This window comes from Diceros bicornis, chromosome 6 (genome assembly GCF_020826845.1).
Source record: "Diceros bicornis minor isolate mBicDic1 chromosome 6, mDicBic1.mat.cur, whole genome shotgun sequence".
NCBI lineage: Eukaryota > Metazoa > Chordata > Mammalia > Perissodactyla > Rhinocerotidae > Diceros > Diceros bicornis.
In genome coordinates this window covers 13,440,913-13,459,792 of record NC_080745.1, presented here as the reverse complement: position 1 = coordinate 13,459,792, position 18,880 = coordinate 13,440,913, and the positions used below count along the sequence as shown (strand labels likewise).

The window sequence follows — 18,880 nt, the reverse complement described above, 5'->3', positions numbered from 1 at the left end:
AAAGAGTCCTAAGTGATTCGTAATCTCTGAAGGAAATCTGATAAATGAAGCTTGGGCTGAAAATCAAAATTATATCCCCTATTTCATCATGCTCAAGAAAGAACTTGCACAAGTGGTTTCATCGAGTCCCAGAGGCCTTTAAAGTTCTGGGGCGCAGGGGGGTCTGAGGCTGCCTGCAGCAATGGGAAGGATGGCTCCCTAGGTGCAGTGAAGCCGCAGGGAGCAGGGTGGCCGCCTCCCACAGGGATGTGGGCTCAGGGCTGGCTGGCGGCCTCCTGGAGGCTCTGAGAGCCCTTCTCTTTCAACACGGCGCCAAGAGTCTTCTGTGAAGGAATTCGTCTTTCTTCTAAAAGGTATGATGTCTTCTTACCATGACTTCACATTTAATGTCCTTAGATCAATATATGCATTTCTCTCCTCTCCTTTACTCTATAGCCAAGAATATATGCTACAGTTTGGTGCATAGGACGTGAAAGTAGAAAGAACATCGTTTGACAAGGCTGATTTTTACACTGACCATAATCAAAAACCTTCCTTAACTCCGCGGGGCTGTGTTTTCCTCCAGAGGGACAGGGGAGCCACTTTACCCTCCTGCCCTGGCCTCTTTCAGGCCCTCTTCAGAACAGCCTGTTGGAAGGCAGATAATTTTCTTGTTTTAAAGAGAATGACTGAAGATTTGACTTTAGGTAATTGTATATTAGCATTTTAAATATTATTCCATTGGGAATAAGAAATAAATCTGCAGGAATAGCCAGGTTTCCAAATACTGACATTAACTTTGGCTTCAGATTTTCAAAGGCCACTGTTCTCCCTTCCCCCACCCTCCCCTCTCCTGCCCATCTTTAATTTTCCCTCTTCCTTGCTCTTCGCTTACTACAGAATGGAATCTCAGATGCTTCTGGCAACTATGCGTTATTAGGAAGGGATGGTGCTTTGTTATTAGATTGCATTTTATTATTTCCTTCAGCTCAATGCGTACCTGATATTGGAGGGCTCTCCCTATGGGTAGAGATTGAGAGATGAGCAAATGATGTGGTTTGATTATTTTTGTGGGCCCCGTGTCCTCGCAGCCAGGTGAGAAACCGACAGCAGGCTGAGGGGCAGGCTGCTGTCGCCGCGTTCTGACTGGTAGAGTCCAGCATCCAGGCCCAGAATGGCCGCTTTTGTTTGCATCCCAGGATAGCCGGAGACAGCTGTTGTTCTGTTGACTTGACAGGCCTGTCCCGATGAGGAGATCAGCAGGCGTTTAGCACGGCTATCCTGGCCTCTTTGCACAGTGGGTCTAGTTTACCATCACCTCCTAGGGAAACAGAGATAATTTTTTTTGGTCAGCTTTATATACAATTTCATGTCATGTAAGATGTATGTACAGCTTCCACTAGGAGAGCATTTTCAAAGTACACAGGCATGTAAATTTTTAACTAGCCTTTAGTAAAGTATTAGTGGATTGCAAAAGCTGTACTTTTGAGCAGAGTGAGGGATGCATAATGCCAGCCTTCCAGACCAGAAGGTCTCCAGGGCAAAGAAATTCTTAGAATGCTGCTGATAAGGCCATGCACTGCTGGCATATCGGCTCTAATTTTCTTAGCAAGCCTAGATAGAATAATCAAATGGAAACAAACCATTTTGAAGGCAAATATAATAAAACACATATTATTAAAGGGCAAAAAAAAAAAAAAGAAAGAAAAAACCCAAAAAACCTATTATCCCTAAATTCCCGTCATATCATTTGAATCCTAGGGCTAAAAATTCATTTTCTTTCTGTTCCCTCTTCTGTTTCCAGTGTTCCGGGAAGAAGCCCAGAGCCTCTAGCACCTTACTGTGCGCGGTCTAGGATGCGATCATTCATGTGCCACAGAGCACAGGGCTTTAAGTAAGAATTTAAGACTCAGAAACAAACCCAATATGAATTTCAGCATGACACACTCAGCACTTCAACTAGAAACTGAAGTGCCTCAGAGAAGGCAAAACGCTGGTTGGAACTGCAAGTTCCCAACTTACCAAACTCCAAGTCTTTGATGTTGCAGTGGAAGACAACTTCCTCATTCACCACGAGTTCTACCGTGTTCCAGTCTTCCACCTTCTCTAGGATGACCTGGTGTCCATCTTCCGCCAACACAGCTGGAAAAGATGGAGAAGCATGTGAGTGAAATGGGAACAGACTCCAAGTTAAGCAGATGTGCAGACATCCTCATGGATGACAGCAGCTGGTCTGCAGGCCAGTTGATCACGGCTGTAACTCAAGCGCCCTGGTGGCACCTGCCTGGTGCTGGTCCCCATGTGCCCTCACCTTTGCTGGGAAGCACAGCCAGAGGCCTGAGCAATTCAGGATTTGGTTGTGATTTGCCCCCGAGCCACATGATCTGTTAAAATATGAGCTTTTCTAGGAAGAGTTTTTTAGCTTTCCTTATAGAGACGATACTCAATGTTGGAGGGGATGCAACAAATTAGGTAACTTCTTACTTTGCTGATGGAAACATAAATTGGTCACCTTTCTGGAGGGCAGTTTGGCAGTACGTGCCAAAAACCTCAAAAGCTTTAAAAAAAATTAGAATTAAAAAATGATTCTAATCTCTGGCCCAGGAAATTGTACTTATAAGAAAGCTTCCTAAGAAAAATATCAGAAATACAGGCAGATTTTTGTGACAAGAGGTTCCTTTCTGTAGTATTATAATAGCAAAATACTGTGAATAACTTATGTGCCCACTAGTAAGAGGATGGCCAAGTAAATGGTGGTAAGTCCACATGATGAGATTTTATTTGGACATTTCAAAAACATGTTTATGAATTTCTTTACTAGCAAGATAAATACTTGTAATATAAGCAAAAAAATCAGGGTACATATATAGCATATATTAAAATATATATTCAATATTAATTAAAATATGTATACGTAATAGGAAAAAAGAAGAAAATACCCAGTGGTTATCTCTCTGTGGTAAGATTATGAGAAACTTTTTTTCTCTTTATTCTTTTAGCATTTTCCAGATCTTCTATAATAATCAGAAAAAAAGGTTTTTTTTTAAAAGCTAAAGGACTAAGCTTTTTTCTCACCTCTGGAATCTGCATTTTGGTTATTACTTAATTCAATGGCTCCTTCCCTAAAGATCAGCTACAGAAAAGTGGCTAGATTTATTCTCTATTATGGAAATGCGAGAGTATACAGATTTAGGAGAAATGATGGGCATTGAACAGCCTGGGGTTCGATTTTCTCCAACATGTTTCTCCCTGGTTTTCTTGCTATGTTCACCCTATAACATTGTGTTAGAGTTGGTGTGTGAAATCACCACCTTTGGCAGTCTTCATACACCAGTGAGAATTTTGGTTAGGATGGAAAATGAAATCTAGTGGGGGACATGTTTTTAAGTCTTAGCATTTCAATCAGTCTTACAGGAGAAAAGCAGACAGTTATGTCAGTTAATTGCATTTAATTACAGAGACAATTGCTGTTTCAAAATGTTGGTGTGTCCACTTCATCTTTCAATCAGTTCAAGAACATCCAGCCCCAACTGTGAACATTTTAATTGCATGATTTTAATTTCACTTCTGGAAAGGAACTTCAGAAAGCAACTCAGCGAGGATCTCCATTAACAAGATAGCGCTCCTTGGGCACCCAGTGGTGGCCCTAATTGACCTTGCATCAGCTAAAGCCTCTCTCTACAGAACACCCGCATCTTTTCTTTGGCATATTTATGCTATTGTATCCTATTTAAGTGTCTTGTTCTTAAACATCTTTGGAGGAAGGCACTCGTCTTGGACCAGTGACTTGTTTAAATGAAGAAATGCATCCAGTTTGGAATGGCCAGTGGATTGTCTAGGAAGCGTAAAGGCAGTCCATAGGCAGAGATTTCTGGGGATCATACACGCCCCCAGCAGTGTCCCCTCAGGGGAGGGGAGGTGTAGCTGGAGAGGGCAAAGCTGCAAGTGGGTAGGTAGGAGGCAATTCGGTCTCCAAGACCTTGGCTTTACATTGTCTGAAGACATTCCTGGGAAATGTACTTCAACTTGACAGGAATAAATCGGGAACAGAATAGCTTCTCCACTCCCACCTTACACCTCACCTCTGGGGGCATGGGGCTGCCTCTATCCTACTAACAACCAACACCAACTCTCTAAGGCCTGGGGTTCTGGAGCGAAAGAGGGTGCAGGTTCTGTCTGGGGCTGGTCCCTGTGACCGCAGTGTAAGTGAGGAGGGGCTCTGCAGGAGGAGCCCCGGGAAGGTGTGCACCCCGCAGCCGGCCGTGACGCTTTCCCTGCAGGACCCGGTCTGACCGAGCCTCATGCCCAAGTAGCATCTGGGTTTGGGATTTGTTTTATGAGAACAGTGGTACTCTTTCATGGCAAGCTGTATCTAAGAAACAGGATTTGATCCACTGAATCACCCATCCTATGGAGGTGGATGTGCTGAATAATGGGGTTCTGCCTCATATCTCAGCAAACAGGGTCCAACAGGAAGAAATCCTCTTAAGAGAGCATACCACTCCTCACTTTACCTTCTGTACAGTCGCAAAGCATGGGGCCTTTAAAGGGCGTGCATCTCCCTCATTGACGATAATCTGTCCCAGGTGCCCAGTGTTAATACAGTTTGTTGAATAAAGCAGCTCATAATGGCGCTGGGAACCTCCAATGACTCTTTTGGACCCTGAGTGACCTAAGTCTGATTCCCATTAAAGCAATAAGCCACCTCAGAGGCTACATTGTACACTCACCCTCAAGAAGCCTGCCCCCTCCCTTCTCATCAGTCCAGGACGTGTTGAGCCCAGCTCTAGGGCAGCCAGTGCAGGCTTAAGGGATCAAACTCGGTGAAGCACCAGAATTCCTGCAGCTCATCCAAATGCCACCTCTCTCCATGGAGGACCCATTTTTCCTATGAGCTGCTATGGGGCTGTCTACTCAAAGAAAGGTCAGATAAATATACTCCATGCAACAAAGTCTTTGCAAAGGCAGTGGCTAAACTCCAGCATAAATCAACCAGAAGCTGTAAGGCCACCCGCAGAACGCCTGCCTCTTTGAAGTGGCACCTCATTCTTCAAGGGGGATCTGGGTAAACTGAAGGGACACAGAAAAGCCTCCCTCCTCTCAGTGCTGGCGGAACTGGGCACCATCTGTGAATGATTTAAATGCTGCTGGTTAGGAAGTCAAGGCAAAGAGACAGACAGGCATCTCCCCTCCTCTGCTGGGCACAGACGCAATGCCAATGCCAATTAATGTGTGCAGCTAATGCATAGCTAGGGACGGAGGATGACACACAGAGTGGTTTAGCTAAATAAGGGCGGATTCTCTTTTTATGTGTCATTTTCAATTCTTTCTAGTTCCTTCTAGTGAGTCATCTGGGAGACTTATGTACAGCAGGCAAGGAGCAACCATAGCCAGGGAAATTACTAACTTTTTATTAAGTGTTAGTTGGTTTAGTTTCATCAGTATTGAGGCCAGAGCAGAGACATTTTTGCTGAGCTATTATAATTTGTGGGTAATAAAGAACAAAACTTTTCAGATTGCTTAAGGCATAGGAAGTTCACGAAAGATCAGGCATATTTCCAAAACCAGCAGGGCTTCAGGAAATGATAAAGGGCTATAATTTTTAAAGAAACACTTAGAATTCAGATGCATATTTCACAGGTGAGGGCCTGTTAATGCACCCCTCTGTGCTTGTTATGGTGGCTCTGTTGGGTCTAAAGTGGTGGGTGGAGTGTGGGACAGAGAGGGGGGAGCAGATGCTCCTTACTTGGCTTCTGCTAACAGCCTGGCATTTGTCCTCGGCCCTCAGTGAATGTTGGCTGCCAGTATTAAATGCATTATCATTCAGGGATATGCAAAGCTGACTTGGAAAATCAACCACCTGCTGATACTTTGCACTACTTAAGTCTCCTTCAACCATAAAAATTCTCCCCTTGAGCTCAAAATATGCCCTCCCCTCCCCTACAGTGGGAAGAGCTGTCTGTGCCCTTTGCTTCCTCGTCTCTACCCACTCCTTTACCTCCTGCAGTCGGAGCTTTCAGCCCACCTTCTCCCGAACCCGCGCTCTCAGAGGTGAAGAGCCATCAGCGCATTCAATGGCTCACCCGCTTCCCCCCAACCCTCCTAACAGATTGACTCTCTGACCTATCGCCTTTCTTGCTCCTTTAAAATACTTTTGCTGGTAAAAAAAAAAATACATTTTAAAGTTTAAAATTTTATCAGATTGTAAATGTAATGCAGACCCATGATTTTTAAAAAATCTTAAAAATTATTGAAAAGTAAAGGACAAAATTTTTAAAATCACCCGTAATTCTTCTCCCTCCCCTTCCCTTTGTCTTTTTCAATGGAAGCGGCTTCATAGCATACATGGAATTCAGGCACATGCTTCAGTTCCTGAACACGATGTCGTGGTGATCTAGCCCTGTCAATATGCATAGATCTGCTGCACTGCATTCCACGTGACGGATGTACTGTAATTTATGCAGCCATTCCTTTTTCTGGTTGTTTCCAATTTTTCACTGTCACCAAGAATGCTGCAGAAAACACTCACGGGCATGCCTCCCTGTACATTTGCGAATATATCTTATATATATATGGAAGAAACTGAGAAATGGAACAGCTGCATTGTACAATATGTGGTTACATTTTAAGACACTGCCAAGTTGCCCTCAAAAGTTACTGTGCCAATTTACCCTCCCATCACAAGTCTTTGAGAACACTCTTTTTCTATGTCCTTCATCAACCGTAAATTCATCTTTTTCTAGAGCTAACTCCTGCTTAACAGTTTGGTGCCCATTAGCGATTTTCTTCTTGAAATTCTCATCTCACTTGCCTCCTGTGCCTCCAGGTTCTCTCCTACCTCTGTGCCCCTCAGAGGGACCACTGCCAATTTCTGCCATCTGTCCGGTTCTGTCTTTTCTTGCTTCCTCTGCAGTCTCACCTCCTGTGGTTCCAGCATTCAGCTCCATGCAGGTTCATTTTAACTAATATTTATCGATCTTTAAGATGTGCCAGGCACAATTCCAGACAGTGGGACACAGCAGAGAACAGAAGAGACAAGACTCCCTGCTCCCCTGAAGCATACATCCCAGTAGGAGAGATGGATAACAAGGTAAATAGGTGAAATATATCTTATGTTAGATACTTATGAGCATTAAGAAGAAATAGAAGAGGAAAGGGAGATAAGGAAGAGGAAGGCAGACGGAAGTGTTGACACCCGAAGGCTGAGAGAGAGTGAAGAATGAAGATCGGGCAGGAATCTGGGGAAGGATCATTCCCGGTGGAGCAACTGCCAAGCCCCGAGGTGAAAGTGCAGGGAGCGTTCAAGGGTCAGCGAGGAGGCGGGTGTGGCTGGAGCAGGGTGATGAGGGCAGAGGGTAAGTAGCGATGGGAGGAAATGAGCTCAGGGAGGTCACTAGGAGTCTGGTAGGCCACTGTAAGCCTTTGGCTTCTACCTTGAGTGAGCTGGGAGCCACTGGAATGTTCTTGGAGGCACAGGTCATGCTCTGACTCAGGTTTAATGACTCCCCCTGGCTTTGGTGCTGAGAACAGACTGCAGGGGGGACAAAGATGGTCACAGGGAGCTTGGTGAGGAGGCCGGGGCAGTGATCCAGGCAGGAGATGATGGTGGCTTGGACAAAGAGGTGGAGAGTGGGAGGGAGGGTGAGAAGTGGTTGAATTCTGTCTGGATGCTTTGAAGATAGAGCCAAAAGGAGGTGCTGCTAGACTAAATGAGGAGTTTGAGGGAAGGAGAGGAGAGAAAGATCCTGCAAGGTTTTTGGCCTCAGTAACTGAAAGAATGGAGCTGCTACGAACCGAGATGGGAAGAATGCAGGAGGGGTTGGTATGGGGGCGAGTATTACGAGGCCAGTTTAGAAATTTTGGATGTATTAGTCTGAGATGCCTACTAAACAACCCAATGACAATGAGAGGTCCTGATTGGAGATATAAGATGGAGTCATCAGCATATAGATGTCATTTAAAGTCATAACTACTTCTGACTCAAATTTGCTTTTGTCTTTCTCCTCAACTCCCGAATGTGATTTCTAACCTCAGTGTTTCTTAATAATTATTTTCTCCAACTTATTCCCAAATCTCTTCCTTCAGAATTAGCCTCTTAAAGCACAACCTTGATCTCATCATTCTTTAGCTCAAGAAACTTCACTGGCTCCCCATTGCCAAGAGTAAAACAGGCCTGACTCTCTTGCTGCACACCATCCTCTAGCTAGACCCAACTGCTTGCTGCTCCCCAACATGCCCCAAGCTACTCCTTCCTCCCCTTCCTAGGGACTCCTTCCCCTAGAATAATAAGAGCTAAGGCTTGTTAAGCACTTACTATGTGCGAGTATAGTGTTCATGACTCTACACACATTTTCACATTGGATTCTCACATCAGTGACACAGAGATTCTCTCCCATTTTACCAATAAGTAAACTGAGGCTCAGAAAGGTAAAAATGACTTGATCTTGACTTTGGCCACACAGCTACTAAACAGTGGAGACCAATTCAAAACCAGATCGATTGGACTTCAGAGCCCTTGTGCTCAATATCTGCTCAGGCCATCTCTCTGCCAATAGTGCCAAGAATGTAAGCAGGAGACAAGTGACCAAGGAGAGGTGACGAGTAGAGCCAACAGGCTAAAATGAAAGAACACTAGAGAATAACATGGAGCCATACGAAGAACTAAAGGACACTGATAAAGGGAGCTACAGAGGTAATCACAAAAGCAACTGTTAGTGCACTTTTGGATTGTAACTCCTCTTTTTTCCCTATATGATTTAAAAGGCAAATGAACAATACAATAATTATAAAGCTATGTTAATGGGCACACAATGTATAAAGATGTAATCTATGGCAATAACAATATAAAGGGAGAGGGACAGAGTATATAGGAGCAGGTTGTTTGCATACTAGTGAAAATTAAGTTGATATTATTTAAACTAGGTTGTTATAAGTTTAGGATGTTTATTGTAATCCCTAAAGTAACCATTAAGAAAATAATGTAAAAATATACTGAAAAAGAAAGGAAAATGGAATCAAAATAGTACATTACAAAAAATCAACTAAATTAAAAAAAGTCAGTAACAGAGGAATTGAGGAACAAAAATAAAATAAGACATACAGACAACAAATAGCTAAATGGCAGAAGTAAGTCTCTCCTTATCAGTAGTTACTTTAAATGTAAATGGATTAAACTCTCCAGTTAAAAGGCAGAGATTGGCATAATGGATAAAAAAGCACAATCTATTTATATGCTGTCTACTAGAGACTCACTCTAGATACAAAGACACAAAGTGGTTGAAAGTGAAAAGATGGAAAAAAATATTCCATGCAAACAACAACCAAAAGAGAGCCAAGTTATCTATATTATTTCCAGACAAACTAGATTTTAACTCAAAAAGTTTACAAGAGCCAAAGAAGGACATTATATATTAATAAAAGTTCCAATCCATCGAGAAGAATAGCAATTATAAATATATACACAGCTAACGACAGAGCCCCAGAATTTATAAAGCAAAAATCGGCACAATTGAAGGGGGAAATAGTTTTACATTAATTGTTGGAGACTTTGATACATCACTTTCAAAGTATCACTTTGATACATCCCTTTCATCACTTTCACTGAAACAGAACACTGCTATATGTTCTAATGGATAGAACATCTAGACAGACTATCAATAAGGAAATAGAGTACTTGGACAGCATTATAAACCAAGTAGACCTAACACATATAAATAGAACATTCTACCAAAGGCAGAGCATATATTCTTCTCAAGTGTGCATGGGACATTCTCCAGAATAGACCATATTTTAGGCCACTAAAGAAGTCTAGATAAATTTTAAAAGAATTAAATCTTAAAAAGTATCTTTTCTTCCCACAATGGAATGAAACTAGAAATCAATAACAGAAGGAAATCTGGAAAAATCTACAAATATTTGGAAATTAAACAATATACTAAGCAACCAATGGGTCAAAGAAGAAATCATAAGGGAAATTAGAAAATATCTTGAGAGGAATGAAAAGAAAAACACAACATGTCAAAACTTGCAAGATGCATGGGGCCAGCCCGGTGGCGCAAGTGGTTAAGTGCGCGCGCTCTGCTTCGGAGACCTGGGGATCGCCAGTTCAGATCCCGGGCACGCACTGACGCACTGCTTGGCAAACCGTGTTGTGGCAGCGTCTCATATAAAGTGGAGGAAGATGGGCATGGATGTTACCCCAGGGCCAGTCTTCCTCAGCAAAAAGAGGAGGATTGGCAGATGTTAGCACAGGGCTGATCTTCCTCACCAAAAAAAAACAACAACAAAACCTTACAGGATGTAGTGAAAGCGCCGCACAGAGGGAAATTTATAGCTATAAATGCCTACACTAAAAAAGAAGGTCTCAAGTCAATGATATAACTGTACAGCTTAAGGAACTAGAAAACTAAGAGCAAACCAAACCCAAAGCTAGCAGAAGGAACTAAATAATAAAGATTAGAGTGGAGATAAACAAAACAGAAAATAGAAAAACAATAGAGAAAATCGACGAAACCCAAAGCTGGTTCTTTGAACAGATCGACAAAATTGACAAGCTTTTAGCTATACTAAGTCAAAAGGGAGAAGACTCAAATAACTAAAATAATCGTTGAAAGAGGGGACATTACAACTGATTTTACAGAAATAAAAAGGATTATAAAAGAATACTATTAACTATACATCAACAAATTGGAAAACCTAGATGAAATGGACAAATTCCTAGAAACACACAGACTACCAAAACAGACTCAAGAAGAAACAGAAAATCTGAACAGACCTATGAACTAATAAGGAGAGTGAATCAATACTCAAAAACCTCCCAATAAAGAAAAGCCCAGGACCAGATGGCCTTACTGGTGAATTCTAACAAATATTTAAAGAAGAATTAACACTAATCCTTCTTAAACTCTTCCAAAAATTGAAGAGAAGGGAATACTTGCAAATTCATTCTATGAGGCAAGCATTATTCTGATACCAAAGGTAGACAAAGACACCATAAGAAAAGAAAACTACTGACCAATATTCCTCATGAATATTGACGCAAAATCCTCAACAAAAAACTAGCAAACTGAATTCCGTAGCTAGCATAGTAAAAGAATTACACTCCATAACCAAGTGGGATTTATCCCAGGAATACAAGGTGGCCCAACATATAAAAATCAATAAATGTAATATACCTCATTAATAGAATGAAGGAAACAAAAACACATAATCATCTCAATTGATTTAGAAAAAGAATTTGACAAAATCCAACATTCTCTCACGATAAAACTCTAATCAAACTAAGAAGAGAAGGAAACTTTCTCAACGTGACAAAGGCCATATGAGAAACATCCACAGCTAACATCATACTCAATGGAGAAGGGCTCAAAGCTTTTCCCCTAAAATCAGGGACAAGACAACGATGCCTGCTTTTGCCACTTCTATTCAACACCGTATTGGAAGTTCTAGTCAGAGAAATTAGGCAAGAAAAAGAAATAAAAGGCATCCAAATTGGAAAGAAAAAAGTAAAACTAACTCGATTTGCAGATGGCATGATGTTATATCTAGAAAACCCTAGAATCCACAAAAACACTGTTTGAGCTAATAAACAAAGTTAGCAAAGTTGAAGGACACAAAATCAACACACAAAAATCAGTTGTACTTCTATACACTAGCAATAAGCAATCTGAAAAGGAAATTAAGAAAACAATTCCAACTACAATAGCATCTAAAAGAACAAAACACTTAGGAATAGATTTAATCAAGGAGGTGCAAGTCTTGTTCACTGAAAACTACAAAAATTACTAAAAGAAATTAAAGAAGACCTAAATAAATGGAAAGACATCCCGTGTGCCTGGATTGAAAGACTTAATATTGTTAAGATGACAATACTTCCCAAAGCATTATACAGATTCAATGCAATCTCTATCAAAATCCCAATGGTGTTTTTTTTTTTTGCAGAAATGGAAAAACTCATGCTAAAATTCATAGGGAATTTCAAAGGACCCAGAATAGCCCGAATAGTCTTGAGAAAGAATAACGTTGAAGAACTCACACTTCCTGATTTCAAAACTTACTCAAAGCTATAGTAATCAAAACAGTGTGATACTGTCTTAAGGATAAACATATAGACCAAATGAATAGAACTGAGAGCCAGAAATAAACCATCACATCTATGGGCAACTGATTTTTGACAGAGTGCCAGGACCATTCAATGGGCAAAGAACAATTTTTAACAAAAAGTACTGGGAAAACTGGATATCCACATGAGTATCTTTTGAATGAAGTTGGACCCTTACCTTACACCATATATAAAAGACTCCAAATGGATCAAAGATCTAAATTTAGAAACCATAAAACTCTTAGAAGAGAACATAGGGGCAAATTTGCATGACCTTAGACTTGGCAATGATTTCTTAAATACCAAAAGCACAGGCAACAAAAAGAAAAAGAGAAAAATTGAACTTATTTAAAATTAAAAACTTTTGTGTATCAAAGGACACTATTAAGAAAGTGAAAAGACAATCTACAAAGAGAAAATATTTGCAAATCATATATCTTATAAAGGTCTAGCATCCCGAATATATAACGAACTTTTCCAAGCCCACAACAAAAATAACAGTCCAATTAAATAATTCGCAAAGGATTTCAATAGACATTTCTCCAAAGAAGACACACCAATGGCCAATAAGCACAGGAAAAGATGCTCAACATCATTAGTCACCAGAGAAGTGCAAATAAAAACCACAATGCGATTCTGTTTCACACTTACTAAGATGGCTACAATTAAAAAAACAAAAAAGAAAAGAACAAGTGTTGGCAAGGATGTGGAGAAACTGGAACCCTCGTACATTGCTGGTGGGAACGTAAAATGGTGCAGCTACTGTGGAAAGCAGTTTGCGAGTTCTTCAAAAAGTTAAACATAGAATTACCATATGACCCAGCAATTCCACTCCTAGATATATATCCCCCCCAAATTGAAAACAGGGACTCAGATGAACACCAATGTTCATAGCAGCATTATTCACAATAACCAGACAGTGGAAACAACTGAAGTGCCCATCAACAGATGAATGGATAAACAAAATGTGGTATGGACACACAAACAGAATATTATTTGACCACAAAAAAGAATGAAGTACTAATACACGCTACAACACAGCTGAACCTCGAAAATAAAATATTATGCTAAGTGGAATAAGCCAGATACAAAAGGACAAATATTGTATGATTTTACCTACATAAAATATCTAGAATGGGCAAAGTAATAGAGACAGTAGGTTAGCAGTTAGCAGGAGCTGGGGGGAGGGAGTGATAGGGAGTTACTGCTTACTGGGTACAGAGTTTCTGTTTGGAATATTGAAACATTTTGGAAATAGGAAGTGGTGATGGCTGCACAACATTTTGAATGTCATTCACGTCACTGAATTGTACACTTAAAAATGGTTAAAAAGGCAAATTTTATGTTACATATATTTTCCCACAATAGAAAAGAGATACAAAAAAAAAGAAATAGTTGAACTAAGACAGAAAATGTGGGATTGGGTTGGACAGGAGGAGCTCGTAGCCTCTAGGGCTGGAGCAAAGAAAAAATGTCTGCAAAAGTCAAAAGCCTAAAGACAGAGGAAGTGAAAAGGCTCCGAGAACTCCTGAATGAAGATTCCTTCCCAGCAGTCTAAGATCCACCTTATTTTCAAAGAAATGCTGTAGCTGCTGAGCCTCATCATTCAGTGAACATAAACTAGAGGTGGCTTGTGAGGTGAGGGGTCGGTGGGTGGGGCTCATCAGAGGGGGAAGAAGCAAAGGGTCAGTTATTCAGGCAGTGTCCCTAGCCAAGACCACAGAACATTTTAAGCATCACCAAATAACACTGAGCTATTTACAACAGAAATTTCTCAATTAACTGTTCTCTCAGAGAAAGCAACATTCTCTGCTGATTGAAATTCTACCCATTCTCCAAACTGGACTTCAAATGCCACCTCCTCCAGGAGGCCTTCCCTGATTGTTGATTTTGTGTCCTCTGGACTCCCACAGCATTTTGCCTGGAAGATTCTGAGTTTGGGTCATATAATGGCGTTTATGAAGACTCAGTCCTGGGCTCTCTTCTCATTCTATATGTTCTCCCCAAGTCAATGACTCATACCTTTGTATCTCCAGCTCAGACTTTTTCTCTGACCTCCAGAACTGCAGAGCCGACTCCCTACCTCCATCTATGTGGCTGAAAACACGTGAAGTTTAATATGTCCAAAATGAGCATGTTCCTCCAAATTGTGGTCCATCTTTGGTGTTCTCAGTTTTAGTGCAGAGCATTTCCATCCATCAGCACTTTGCTCAAGCCAGACACTGACTAGATCCGGAGGACATCCTCTCGACCCTCGCCTCCCATCCCCATCCTCTCAGGGAGTACCATCGCCTTTGCTTAAGGTACCACCACCCCTTGACGGCTGTCCTGGTCTGAGCTACTCTTCTCTCTCCCCTGGACCACCCCACTGGCCCCTTGACTTGTCTGTTGCTTCCATTCTTGGCCCTCTCTACTCTGTTCTCCTCAGAGCAGCCACAGTTTCATCCCCCTACCTAAACCTTGCATATGGCCCTGCAGGATCTGGCCCTGTCTACCTGTCCAGCCTCACCCTCCATCAGTTCAACAAATACATCATTTGTTCATGCTTCTAGCCTTTGCAGATGTTAGTCCCTCTGCCTGGAATGCTCTTTCTTCTCTTTACCCTGTTAGTTTCTCCTTACTCTTTCAAGCTCAACTCAAATGCAATTCCAGCAAATAAACCTGTCCAGATCTCTCCTCTTTCTCCTCCAGTTATGACCTGTGGCAGGTCCCACTCTGATTATGTTCTTCTGTCCGAGGCTTGGCACAACTGTCAACTGCAAGTCAGCAATGAGAAGGTCACTTCAAGGACATATATCTTTGTTCACCAGTGTGGCCCCAGTACCTAGAAGAGTGTCCAACACATATTAGGTGCTCAATAAAGATTTGTTGTATGAATAAATGATCAAGGGATAGACTGTCTGCCATTTGCCAGCCATATAACCTTGGAAAAGTCACTTAATATTCCTGATCCTCAGTTTCCCAATGTGTAAAGCAGGGTATGTAATACTTTCTATTAAAGTAATTTGTGTAAACTGCCTGGCACCCATTGGGCTCACAGCGCATGTTTGTTCCCACTCTTATACTGAAGCAGTGGAAGCCAGAAGCAGCTAAATCATCCTAGGGTGGTGGGGGCTCAGGGAAGACTTTCCAGAGGAGGTGGCACTTGGTCTGGGTCTGAGGAAGCAAGGAGGTCTAGGCAGAGGACACAGTCTACACGGATACCCAGAGGCTGAGGTGCCTGGGGGCTCACCGAGCAGGCCCTCCAGGCGGAAGGTGCGGTGCTCCACGGACAGGCCAACAGCACTGTACGGCCCATACCGCGCGATGACCAAGGCAGCCTTGGGCATGGCCCGGCCGCCTGCTGGGGCTACAGCGCAGCACGCACAGTGCTAGGCAACTGCTCGTCACGCCTTTGCGTATGGGCGGGGCCACGCGCGAGTGGGCGGGGCCAGGGCGGGTCAGGGCGGAGCTTCAGGATCCAGGCGCCCTGATCGCTTGGCCACCGCTGGGCTGCGGAAAGGTGTGTTGGTGGGCTGGTGGTGGGAGGCAACTTGCTTTCACGACCCTCACAGCCAGGTAAACACGGGATTTCAACCTGGTATGGCAAATGTTAATGATAACAGTAACCAACATTTACAGCCAGTTACAGAAAGTATGTGTCAGGCCACATGCTGAGCACTTTCCATGTGTTATATCATTTAATCATCTTACCATCCCTATGAAGTAGGTTGTATTTTGCACTTACAAAACTGAGGCTGAGAGGGCACATGTAGCCTCCCCAGGCAAGTCAGGGGTGTAGCATGGATTGGAAACTCTTGTAAAGTGTCTATGTATAGATTTCTTTTTGTTTATCTTGCCTGGAATTTGTTGAGATTCTTTAAAGTGTGAATTGAAGTCCTTCATCTGCTTTTGGAGAAATCTGAGCCATTATCTCTTCACATATTGCTTCGGTCCCATTTTCTTACTTTTCAGGCACTCTAGTTAAATGGATGTTAGACCTTCTCACTGTATTCTTTATGTCTCTTCTCTTCTGTGTTTTTCTCTTTTTTCTTCCATGCTTCTTTTGGGGTTGTATGTATGTATGTGTGCATTCATTCATTCATTTTTACCTATAATCTAATTTACTGATTTCTCTGCAGCCATGTCTTAACTGCTATTAAAACCATCAATCTGGTTGGTCATTTCAGTTATTTATTTTTCAATTCTAGAATTTTAGTTTGGTGCCTTTTCAAATCTGCTGTGCCACTATATTTTTATAGTTTTCAGTTTCTTGCCAAGTTTTTTAGGTTTGGCTTTATCTTCTTGATCACAGTAAAGATACTTATTTTATAGTGTATGTTTGAAAATTCCACTGTCTGGAGACCCTATCTGTCTGTTTCTGTTGTTATTTCTGCCAGTTTCTGCTCATTTTGTCTTGTCTCCTAGAGTGCTTGGTTTACTTTAACTGTGTACTAGACACTGTATTAGCAGAATTATTTGTAGGAACAATTTGAGGCCAAGGATGATGTTATCTTCTTCTATGGCTGATTTTTTTTTTTTTTTCGTTTTCATTTCTTGCCAGGTCCTGGTAGCACCAGCAACCTGGGATCATCTTAATACAGTTTCAGGGCTTGAGATTTTCTGAGCTGTCCAGATGGCTTGAAACTGGCTGCAGTCCATGTGGAGACTGGTTTATTTATATTTTATCCTCCTTCCTGTGGTACACTCCTTTAGGATTCTAGCCCAATGAGGATGGGCTTACCAGGGTTCCCCCTTGGTGGTGCTGGACTACAATTTTTATATGCCTAACTCTTCAAAGGCTCAAAAATTGTATCTCATCTTCTAGCTTGCATATTCAAGATCTCTAGATAGCCCTAGACTAAAATCATCTCCAGTGCTATACCTACTCTCATCCTGTCCCTGGTTTTGATCTAGTTAGCTCTTTCATGATTTTCAAGAAGATTTAAAAAAAATATATGCCAGATTTTTAAAGATGTCCTCTGTAGGAAGCTTAGTCTGAATTAACTAGTCTGTCATTATCAGAAGCAGAAGTTTCCCTGTTGAGAGTTTTGCTGGAGTTGCATTGAATCTAGAGATCAATTTGGGGAAAACTGACATTTTTCTGAGGACTTCCTATTCATGATCTTGAAATAGCTCTCCTTTATTTAGATCTTCTTCAGTGTCTTTCAATACAGTTTATAATTATCTGTGTATGAGTCTTCAAGTCTTTTTTTAGATTTATTGCTACTGTCTTTTGTAAATCATGTATATTGTATTGTGATTTTATTGTTCGTTGCTGGTGTATACAATGAAATTGGCCTTTATATATTGATTTTTGTATAAGCTACCTTGACCTTTGTTTAAATTATTTCTATTAATTTATTTGTAGATTCTTTGGGTTTTCTATGCAGACACTCACATCGTCTGCAAACAATGACAGTTTTATTTCCTTTATTAAGCCTTTCTTTTTTTCTTCTTATCTCATTGCACAGGCTAGAACCTCTAATGCCATGATGAATAGAAGTGGTAATAGTGCATATCCTCTCTTTAGCTTGATTTTATTTTATTTTATTTTTTTCTTTTGTGAGGAAGATCAGCCCTGAGCTAACATCTGCCAATCCTCCTCTTTTTTTTGCTGAGGAAGATTGGCCCTGGGCTAACATCCATGCCCATCTTCCTCTACTTTATATGGGACACTGCCACAGCATGGCTTGCCAAGTGGTGTGTCAGTGAGCGCCCAGGATCTGAACCGGCGAACCCTGGGCTGCCGCAGCGGAGCGTGCGCACTTAACCGCTTGCGCCACCGGGCTGGCCCCTTCTTTATTTTGATTTTAAAGAGAAGAGAACATTTCCAACATTTCTCTATTTAGGTTGATATATATTGTATTTTTTTTTGTAGATGTTCTTTGTCAAGCTAAGTTCTTTTCTAATTCCATTTTACTATGTTTTTAAAAAAATTATGAATGACTGTTTAATTTTTATGAATTCATTTTAATGATCTATTAGAATGATCCTGTTATTTTTATTCTTTAAGCCATAGATGAGTAAATGACATTTAGATACCTTCTAATATTAAACTACTTTGCATTCTTGGATAAACCTGACTTGGTCATAAATGTATTATCTTTTTTATATACTGTTAGAATTTGTCTGCTAATATTTTGTTTAGGATTTCTGGATATATATGCATGAATGAAATGGGCCTGCAGTTTTTCTTTATTGTATGTCCTAGTCTGCTTTGGATATTAAAGTTACACAAGCTTCAGAGAATAAATAAGGCAGTATAGAAGAATAGGGACTATCACCTTTTTTATTTTGTATACTATTAAAGTGATCACTTCTTTGAATGTTTGGTAAAACATGTCTATAAAATTTTATGTTCCTCCCTCCCCTTTTTTTTCCTGATTCGGAAAATTTCAAACTACTGCTTCAGTTTATTTAAGATTTAGAAGACTATCCAGAAATTATATTTCTTCTTGCATCAGTTTTAGTAAATTATATTTTTATGTAAGTTTTCAAATTTATTGGCATAAAGTAGTTGATGTATTCTCTTGTTATCTTTTTAATGTCCACTTTATTGTAGTTACATCGACTTTTTTTTTTTTTTTTTTTAGTGAGGAAGATCAGCCCTGAGCTAACATCTGATGCCAATCCTCCTCTTTTTGCTGAAGAAGACTGGCCCTGGGCTAACATCTGTGCCCATCTTCCCCTACTTTATATGGGACTCCTGCCACAGCGTGGCTCGATAAGCAGTGTGTAGGCATATGCCTGGGATCCGAAACTGTGAACCCCGGGCCGCTGAAGCAGAGAGTGCGAACCTAACCACTACACCACCGGGCA

General features: G+C 41.2%; 1 protein-coding gene across 1 annotated transcript; it reads right to left on the bottom strand.

Annotated features, from left to right (window-relative positions):
• Positions 1 to 1,141: 1,141 nt before the first annotated feature.
• C6H10orf53 (chromosome 6 C10orf53 homolog) lies at positions 1,142 to 15,408 on the bottom strand. The gene is made up of 3 exons (XM_058542652.1): positions 15,312 to 15,408; positions 2,002 to 2,121; positions 1,142 to 1,300 (listed from the first exon to the last, which is right to left on the bottom strand). The coding sequence occupies exons 1-3, from the start codon at positions 15,406 to 15,408 to the stop codon at positions 1,236 to 1,238; spliced, it is 282 nt and encodes a 93-aa protein (XP_058398635.1). The 3' UTR covers positions 1,142 to 1,235.
• Positions 15,409 to 18,880: the final 3,472 nt, after the last annotated feature.

Bases quoted from the DNA above. Each gene is read 5' to 3' on its own strand.
- C6H10orf53 (XM_058542652.1), bottom strand. From the start codon at position 15,408: ATGCCCAAGGCTGCCTTGGTCATCGCGCGGTATGGGCCGTACAGTGCT. The intron at 2,122-15,311 runs GTGAGCCCCCAG...CATCTTTTCCAG, and splicing joins CCGCCTGGAGGGCCTGCTCG to CTGTGTTGGCGGAAGATGGA. The intron at 1,301-2,001 runs GTAAGTTGGGAA...CTGTTTCCCTAG, and splicing joins CATCAAAGACTTGGAGTTTG to GAGGTGATGGTAAACTAGAC.